Source organism: Rhinolophus sinicus, linkage group LG07, assembly GCF_036562045.2.
Source record: "Rhinolophus sinicus isolate RSC01 linkage group LG07, ASM3656204v1, whole genome shotgun sequence".
NCBI lineage: Eukaryota > Metazoa > Chordata > Mammalia > Chiroptera > Rhinolophidae > Rhinolophus > Rhinolophus sinicus.
The window spans coordinates 55,666,730-55,676,745 of NC_133757.1; the positions used below are offsets into that span (position 1 = coordinate 55,666,730).

At 42.5% G+C, this 10,016-nt stretch overlaps 1 protein-coding gene across 2 annotated transcripts; it reads right to left on the reverse strand.

Annotated features, from left to right (window-relative positions):
- Positions 1-1,094: 1,094 nt before the first annotated feature.
- Positions 1,095-9,298, reverse strand: TMEM254 (transmembrane protein 254). 2 transcript variants are annotated; one of them, XM_019749504.2, is made up of 4 exons: positions 9,139-9,298; positions 7,170-7,273; positions 6,913-6,972; positions 1,095-2,824 (listed from the first exon to the last, which is right to left on the reverse strand). In XM_019749504.2, the coding sequence occupies exons 1-4, from the start codon at positions 9,226-9,228 to the stop codon at positions 2,704-2,706; spliced, it is 375 nt and encodes a 124-aa protein (XP_019605063.1). In that variant the 5' UTR covers positions 9,229-9,298; the 3' UTR covers positions 1,095-2,703. The 2 variants fall into 2 exon arrangements, with proteins under 2 accessions (XP_019605063.1, XP_019605062.1); XM_019749503.2 differs by having other exon boundaries at positions 8,772-9,255.
- Between the last annotated feature and the right edge of the window lie 718 nt (positions 9,299-10,016).

The window sequence follows — 10,016 nt, forward strand, 5'->3', positions numbered from 1 at the left end:
GGGCAGACAAAAATGTGACTGCACTTTGTTCTTTAACCTCAATGCAGGTTCTCCAGCTTCTGTGTTTTCAGGCTCCCCATGTAAATACCGGCTCTCAAACAGCAAGTTGTTTTGCTAAAGAACCTCTTTAGCAAAATGTATAACGTCTTCAATAGGAATATAGCCTCTTAAACCCAAGACTTGTTTTAAAACCATGGCTTATGAAACGTTTAGACTGATTGCATAGTCACAAACACATTGAATATAGGAAAATAGTGTTAGTTTATAAATCTGGACTGTTATTATTTAAGTAGTGAGATCATTAGTTTTTTGGTTGTTTTTCTTCCATGGGACCTTTTTTGTTCTTCCAAACTATACATGCTCTTGACATCTTTGGGGTGGGGGAAAGAGGTGGGAAACAAAACAGTCTAGTTTATTTGGCCTCCATGGTTGTTTCCACCAAAATGCCTCTGGCCTTTTCTCATCCAAACTCAACATAAAGATGTTTCTACTATATCACCACTGTGACTGCAATACAAAGCCAAGATGTCTCCATTTTTCTGTTTATTTCTTGCTTCACAGACTTACTTCTAAACTCATGAGCTGTGACGGAGGGGAGAAACACACGATCAGTTAGAGACTGGGCTGTCTCTGTGATGTTATTTTACCTGATGGGATGCAGTTCATGCGTCAAGACCTGCACCATTTGCTCCCTCAAGATTCCTTTTTGCTGTAAACCATGATCATACCCCAAACGAGATCACAGGACTTTACACTCCTGGCATTTATAAAGTCAAGGCTGCTCCTCTCACTTGCTGCTAGACTGTGTCAAATGCTGAATGAAATTTAAATGGAAACCAGAGGACAATCCTACAACGAAAGGGGACATTCATGTCCACCTGTAGCTGTGTGTGTGTGGACTTAAGTGGGCTGCAGACAGCTCTATAAGCATGAGGAGTGTCTGCCCCACAGCTAGGGCATTCTGCATTTATCAGTGAACAAAAAATCCCTGGTATCTAAACTGGACTAACAGTTCCATAATAGTGTCTATTTGAGAAAAGACAGAATCAGATGTGTGACAATATATCCAAACTGACACACAAAAACAGCACTGATTGAAGAGACAATTCATAGCATTTTATTTAAGTTAATCAATTTCATTCAATAATCGGCCATATTGTTCCTGGAACCATTAATATTATTGTCATTATTTCCCTTGGAAAGGACCATACTTTTAAAAAATCTGGGTTGGACTTCCATGATGTTTAACTCTAAAATCTTTTCCCTTATCAAAAAGCAACCCCTTCATCATAAGAGAAACAGAGAAAGACTGAGATTTGTAGAAATTGATCTCCACCAGAAACAATTCTAGTCCATAACCTTTCAGGATTGTGCTTTTTCTTGGGGCCTCTTTTTACGGGGAGGGGGTTGTTTCTCATGAATTTTGCTTAAGAAAATAACACGCCCTATTGCATCATGGAAGGAAAAGGTCTAGTCCCTAGTGAACAAGCAGGTGGTTCTCCAGGAAAGGAGCCCTCATGGTTCCTAGAGGTGACAGTCATTCTACCAGGGTCGGGGACAGAGTCAATGAACCTCCTGCCCCAACCAATCAGTAGTAATAAGGTATAATGAGGTAAATGGGAGAGACAGTAACCAGCTCGATCACCCATGGGCTAGAATCCCTAGGACAGGAACGTCTGAGTTGGAGTAAGACAAAGCTGGAGGGAGACATCTACAGAGTCTGGAGAAAGGGACCAAGAATAGGAAAGTGTGAAAAAGATACAGGTATCCCACCAGGGAACCCAAAGCAACTTGGTGCTACCATTCGTGAGCTGTCCCCTGCTTTTCTTTGAGATGAGGGTACCCTGAATGAGTTCTGCAGTTTTCACATAAAAATTGGAATGATCCTGGAAAGTGAAATCAGAGTTTCCCTCCTTTGCTCAGTAAACACTGATAGAACACCTGTGTGCAAGGCCATGGGGCAGGTGCTAGAGGAAAAATAAAGCTGACTGAGATGTGGTGCTGGCTTGAAGCAGCAATCCAGCAGTGGCCACCAGAGCCCTGTACACTACACAGCACTTTGTCCCAGGGGACAAGTGGAGGGAAGGGTCACTCTGGCTGGCAGGATCAGGAAAGGCATTCCTGAGTCCTCTCCTCCTGGGTGTCAGCTTGTCCTTTGTGACTGTGTGTAAATGCTCAGCCCACCCCACTCCAGGGACTTGCTTATCTTCCTTGTCTTTCTCGGCAGTGTGAGAAATGGAAGTTTGAGATGGTAAGATCCTGCCTCACAGGTGCTAATAATAAATGTGTGTGGAAGACGGGTCACTCCACCTGGGTCCAGAAAGGTAGAAAAAATTTTGGGAAAGGAGAGCTAAGATGGTGGTGGGAAGGGTACCGTGTTTTGGTCAGAAGGTGGGAGCAAAGGTCTACTAATAAGCAAATTTAGTAGATGGCTTAAAACAGATGATAGGGAGAGAGCACCAACATAGCCTGGGAAATCAGGAAGGTAGCTGGAAGCCCTCTGCCAAATAGGCTAGTGTGCAGATTAGAAAAGCTAAAATCTTTTCCCGTTATCTACTAAAGTTCAATCAGAGCATATGATATAATCAATAGCTAGAGGATCTTAACTTTCTAGAAGATAGAAAGATGGAATAAATACAGCACCCCCCCAAAAAAAGGTGAGATTGGATATCAAAGAGCAGAGAAAGCTTTTGTGTATCTTCTTTAAGTTCGTTTTTGGTGTTTTGGTCGGTAAGCAATCAAGATGGAGAGGGAGGCTATCCCAAAGAGGAAAGTCTGCAGGAACCAGAGGAGTCGAGCCCGACCATCCGTGATGCCTTTAGACCTAAAAAACAAAAAGAAAAATTTAACCACCAGAATTTGAATGTTATGTCCTCGGAAGAGTTATTGCCTTCAATTTTTAAAAAAATATCCTGCTTCTATCTACTTTGAGTTTATTTTGCCATTTTCTTCCAGCTCCTTAACGCGAATGGTTAGTTCATTTATTTTCATTTTTTGTGTGTGCATTTAGAATGGCACAATCATCCCTGAGAAGCAGTCTGGCTACTGCCCGGAGCATTGTATTATAAAACTGTTTCTAGCGTGATTTTGATGAGTGGATAGAGGTAAAAAAGGAGTGGGATGGCTTTAGAGCAAATGTTTTAAAGATAGACCAATGTAAAGCCCAGCTTGGACCGCTGTGACCTTGGGCAAATCACTCACTCTCTCTCAGAACGAGTTTCTTGTCTGAAAAATAGGAATAATAATATTTATCTCATCAAGTTTTGAGATGATTTATAAAATAACATACACAAAATACTTAGTAAAGGGCCTGGCATATAGTAATAATAAACACCTGTACTCAACTGCTTAAAACAAAGCTCAAAAGAAAATGACCCAATTGAAGTGAATGGATTTTTACAGTCTCATCTGTATATAAATAAGCCTCATATGGATGACTTTTAATTTAAAACAAAATTTAACTACAACATATGTAAAAACGATATACAGTTGACCCTTGAACAATGTGGGGGCTACGGGCAGTGACCCTCCACACAATTGAAAATCCGCGTTTAACTTTTCAACTCCCCCAAAACTTAAGTACAGCCAGCCCTTAGTATCTGCAAGGGATTGATTCCAGGACCCCCTGCAGATACGAAAAAAAAAAATCAAAGAATGCTCAAGTCCCTTATATAAAATGACGTAGAACAATGCACACAGTCGGCCCTCCACATCTGCATTGAATCCATGGATGCCAAACCCGTGGATATGGAGGGCCGACTGTATTCACTGAAAAAAATTAGCCTATAAGTGGACCCATCAACCGTAATTTTCCACACTAACAAATTAAAGGAGAAAAATCCTATGATCATCTTAAGTAATGCATAAGCATTGATAAATTTCAACATCCATACTGAATCAAGGTTCTCAGCAAACTTAGAAATAGAAAGGAACTTCCTTATTCTGATAGAGGAGATCTACACAACTCTAGAAAAAAACATGATGCAAAATGTTGAAAGCTTTCCCTTTGATGAAGAATAAGGCAAGCATGCCTACTCTCACCACTTCTAATAAACACTGTGCTGGAGGCACTAGCCAGTGCAATAAGAAAGACACATAATTAAAGGATACACAGAATTGAAAGGAAGAAATAAAACTGTCTTTCTTTCTAGACACAATTATATACCTAGAAAATACAAAAATCGACAGATGAACTATTAGAATTCACAAATGAATTTAGCAAGGCCGCTGGGTGTAAGGTCAATAGATAAAAATCGACTACATTCATACATTCTACCAGCAAACAATAAAAAAATGAAATATATGTCAAAGTGGGCCAGGATGCATGAGAAATTCATGTTCACACAGTGTTACTTATAATAGTAAAAATTAGACTTAAAAGCCCATCAGAAGGGAATTTGTAAATATGTAAATAATTAAGGCACATCCATAGGACAAAATACTATGCACTAATAAAATGAATGAGTAATCTTATAGGTAGACATGGAAAAATAGGCATATTTTATATCTATATGTATATATAGATATATTATGGTGGCTATAAAGTCAAACATATAGTCCAATCTTATCTCTGGTTAAATGGAATTCATCAGTTCCTTTTTGCTGCTGCATAGTGGGATTTGGGACGTTACAAATGTACTACATGTCTTTGTGTAGTGATCACTCACTTAAATTTATTCATTCGTAATTCAAAAGGAATATTGATTCTGTTTTATAGTGACCAATGTTACACTGCAACATGTTAGACCATAAAGAAATGATTTCAAGGACATGACAATAGTGCCCTAACCTCTATATGCCTGCTTGCCCTCTGCCTTCAAACACTGGAGAGCAGGATATTCAATTTGAGTCATTTGGTTTTCATTGGAGGCTCCAAATAACAGTAACAAAACAGGTGTCAGGCAGTCCAACAATGTAAGTTGAGGGGCTGGACCACACACCTCCAAGCTGAGATTTCACTGAGAGGCTGAAGAGGACATTGGACAGAGGTCATTTTAGTAAATGACTAAAGCTGAGGCATTTCTTATCACAAGTCAAGTCCAAAGAACAGCTTTAACAGAACCAGTTGGAGAGCTTGACATGAGTCCCCTGGAATTTGGGGGAAGGGAATAACATCTGTTTCAAAAGTTTAAAGACTGGTCTGCTTGCCTGATGGGAGAGCGAAGATACATGGCTGTACTGGGAACTGCACACGCTGGTAGGTTTATCCCATGGAGGGACAAAAAAGCTGTTTTTGTGAGCCATACAGATCCTGTGGAAGCGCACTGGCATGGTGGGCGTAAAAGGGACCCCACCACAGAGGCCTAACCTAAGGGTAGGAAAGACCTCTATAAAGGAGCTTCCCCCCATCCCGATCACTGATCCTGAGGGGAAACTGTAAGTGGTCCTTAGGGGAAGTGCAGAAGGGAGATCCCTAGTGATGGGCGGTTTTCCCCAAATCCACTTCTGGAGAGAAGAGCCAACACTGGGTATGCAGTATCCACAGCACCCAGCTGCCTGTTTACAAGGCAAGACTGTACCCTGTTTCCCCTAACCACTCTCACCATCCCAAGGGGCCACAAGCAGCTGCTAGTGAGTAGGGAAAAAAGGTGGAATGAGAGAGAAGACATTAAATGTGCTCTCTTCCCCATAGCAGGCTCCAGAGTCCCAGCGGATGAGAACAGACTTTCTGAATTAGCTAAGTTTATACTTTCAATGAATAGATTGGACTAGATTGGATAATAGCACAGGAAAACCTACGGAACTGCTTAAGATTTCTTTTCATCCAGGGTTGGGGTGGGAGGCAGACAACAACCCACAGGGTGAATTTACCGTGTTTCCCCAAAAATAAGACCTAGCCGGACAATCAGCTCTAATGTGTCTTTTGGAGCAAAAATTTATATAAGACCCGGTTTTATTTTACTATAAGATCCGGTCTTATATTATATAAGACTGGCTTTTGCTCCAAAAGACATAGAGCTGATTGTCTGGCTAGGTCTTATGTTCGTGGAAACAGGGTTCTTGGAGAGGGGTGAGAAAGAACAAAACTGCTTTCTGCTCCTCTCCTGGAAAGTCCAGCTTGTTTAATCAACCAGAAGATAGAGTAACATAATCTATTTAAAGCACTTAGCAGTGTCTGGCATACTGTTCACCCAATATACATTAATTATTTTTATTAAAACACCTTTTAGTAATAAAGTACCTCATTTTCTATTTTTAGAAGTAATACAACAATAGAGGTGACAGTTAATCTTGACCAGAAAAAAAATGCAAAGCAATTTGGCATTACTATAACCAACTCTTTCATTACACCATACTTTCTCTGTATGCTACATAAGGTACAGGTGTAAAGAGAATCTTTCTAGCACTCTCACATAGTATTCACCTACACTGGCGTCTGCTGAGTAGCTTCTAGTCAAGGGGTTTTGAACTTGCACTGCATCGCAGAATTATCTGTGGAGCCTGTAAAAATAACATATTCCCACTTCTAAAGCAAGGCCTATCAGATCAGGATTGGTGGGTCTGGAAACCAGACTTGTGTATTTTGAAAAAGCTCCTCAGGCGATTCATGTGTGAAACTAGAATTGAGAATCATTGGCCTCAGTTTATAACTCAGCGCTTTTTCAAGCTAGATGTCAGCCTCCTAATCTTTTGTTCTAGTTGGGACTAGTCAGAGAATTTTTTTAAAAAATAAGAAAAATCATCTGAATGAAGTAACTAAATAACCGATTAACAAACACAAATGAAATGAATTCATTCATTAAATATTTATTGGGTACACCTTTGGGCTAGGTTCCGTATTAGCCGTGGGGATTCAACTCTACCCTGAGTGTGCTCTCAGCCTACAAGTGCATGAATTATTTAAATGTGGCTACTCTCAACTTATATCAGATACCAAGAGAAAAGCGACAAAGACCTATTAAAAACACTTACTTGCACAATACCATGGCATACAATGACTCTCCAATGTGAATCAGCCAAGCAATCCAATACCTGAAACAAAGGTCAATCTAGTTTAAGGTGATGGTTATCTGATGATGAAATCGAACACAGAAACCTCAAAAAGAAAGGTGCTTGAATGTGAACTAGCACCAACCACTCTTAGATATATAAAGGCAAGTGCAGGCCTCCCAGGTCTACAGTGAGCCTGGAGCGGCAGTGTCCACAGCCCACTCTGCAGCTCTCCTTACCCGCTGCGTAGGAGGGTATGATGATGGTCCACCAAGTACTGCGTGAAGGGGCCCAGGGGCCCTAGGCTCTGATAAGGAATACTCTGAGGCCAGAAGACAACCCACTGAAAGAGAACCAGAGGCACAGAATACTTATTAGGTCACTTAAATCAGAAAATGTTTGTTTTTGAGAGAGGCTATGAAATAATCCTGATTCTACAAGAATAAGAACAGACCAAAGAAACTCTGAACTAAATCATCTAGGCTTCCACTTTCAACTTCTATTTTCTAAAAGCTATTCTGGTGGGAGATTTATGCTGAGGAAACTGTGGTTTTCAGACTCAGTGCCCAGGTTGGATGACTTTTATTCTTAATGAATGAATTCTACCAAAAACATTATTTTATATAAGTTATTAACAAATTTTAAGAGTTTATGTGCTCTGGCTAGCTTCTTGACTGCAGAAACTACGGCTTGAGCCAAACTCCCATTTAATTTAGAATCCCCTTCTCTTCTTTCACTTTTTCTACCTCTAAAACTGGGACTGATCCACTGTACAAAATTGGAAAATAAGTGAGATCAGGTTCGTGAAGTGCTAACAGCAACTACTTAATCATATAAGGTTTTTGTAATTTTACCAACTTTCCCTCAGTCTGTGTTGTAACCTGTGTCAGTTTAGGCTTTTCTGAGAATAATTAAGACCCAACAGGTCCAAAATTTGTTGTCCCATTCAGATCTCAGCCAAGAACAGTCTTATCTCTCTCATTATGTTGTTACACGCCTAACATTTAAATATAGCATAAAATATCACTGCATCCTCCAAAACCAAGGGGAATGGAAGGGGCAGCATCTCCCAACTCCACAATATCCCAATCTGAAGTCACTGAAGCTTTCCTCCATCTATATTCTAACTAATCAGAGACGCAGAATCACAGAACAGAAATGCACTTTTTCAGCTCAACGCTTCCATTTTATATATGGGGAAATCAGGACAAAGGAAATCAGGCCGGATTTCACAACGACAAACAACATCGTGGACAGGACAAATACACTTCTAATACCCAATCTCCAGGATCTCCGAGGCAAATATCTAAATAGCTTTGCCTTCGTTCAAAATTACAACAACTTAGTCCCCCTACTTTTCCGGGAGTCTTTCCCGTTATCCTTTAAACGAACTCTGTCAGCCAGACAAAAGTAGCTCCTCCTCTCAGTAGAGAATCCTCTACCTTCTTGATTCCACATCTACGCCATAACATTTATATCCTCTCTATCCCTTACCAATTAAATCCTACCCATCCTTTAGGTTTATCCCCGTTTTCCAAGCAATTCTAAACATTCCGCTTCGGAAGCCCTATCCTGATTTCGAAGGCCTACAAAAGTCTGCCAACTTGGCTTTCTCCTGGGTGAGCTCCACTCAGACTCGGTTAAGTCGTGGTAACCGTGGAGGGGCGAGAACCCAATGGCAGAAACACTGTGAAGCCGCGAGGCCATCGAACTTCCGTTTACACGAGTAACCTAGGCAACCGCCAGGCGCGCAAGCGCAAGACCTCGCTCCCACAGCGCCCCTTGCCCTACGAGGGCCTGGTGGGCCCAACACAGATGCCCCGCCCTCTCCAACGCCTCACCGCAAAATATCCCAGCCCCAGCACGGTGACAAGCGAGGGCAAGGGTCTGGCTGTACGGAAGTAGGCGGTACCAGCCTTGCCGGCCTCCGACTTCGCCACCACCATCTTGAGCGATCTAACACAGAGTCGTCGGGTTGGGAGCCGTCCCCGCCCCCATACAGGGAAAGCCTGAGTAGCCGGTTTCTCAGGACTTTGGGCACAGGCGAAAGGCGCGGGCCGACCAATGCGCCAGCATCTTCCTGGGTCTGGTCCCCTCTCCCGCGATTCCGAGCGCGCGGGGGCTGGAATTGCGCCTGCGCGACCTGTCCTCGCTGGCGGGCGCAAATCCTGCGCTGAAAGGAGCGCTCACTCCCCTCCCTGCCTTTACCGTGTAATAGCCGAAGGAGAGGGTGATGACGGCGAACCAGAGCAGACTTCCCCTCTGGAAGTAAGCCTTATCGCTTCCTGTCGACCCCATCGCTGTAGCACACGCCTTGGGAAGCGCCGCAGGGCACCCCTTCGCGCGGAGATGGAGGCGGGGCCTCGGCGAGCGCTACTCCCTTTCACCTTCAGCGGAGGAGGGAGAAGATTCTTCCGGTTCCAAAACCCGGGGAGCGAGACTTGCTGGACCGTGGGCTGCCCGGCTGGACATCATCTTGCAAGGGATACCCCCTCTGAGTGTCACTTTCCTGGGTTTAAGATAAAGGTGTCGGAAACAGGTGGTGGTTTACGCACTAGTCTAATAACCACGAGTCTAATTGTTGAGCTTCAGCTCAGCTGTGCTCTGAGAAATAATGCTCTTCCTTTTCATTAGATGTATCGCACCATGGGGCACAGCAGTTACGAACAGGGGCTGTGGAATACATTGCCTGGGTGTAAGCCATGGTCTACCACCAACTTTTTGCGTACGCTTAGGCTGGTTAACCTAACCTGTCTGTGCCTTAATTTCTCTTCTGACACCCTCTCCACATGTGACAGGAGTGGCTGCATTCTTTACCCTCTAGGTATCCGTATTGCCATCCCTTCTGGATTGGTAGAGAAATCTCTCACCCCATTATACTTTATCTCTCTCCCCTCTAGATGGATTAATCACCTAAACATTGAAAACAATGAAGAAAATACGGAAGAAGAGTTTTACAACCTTTGACAGAGGGGAAAGGAACTTAGCAAGCTATTAAAATTACAAGCCATAGAAGGGAAAGATTGAAAATTTAACTGCATCTAAATTTAAAACTTCATTTTGATGAAAGGCACCATAAAGTTGAG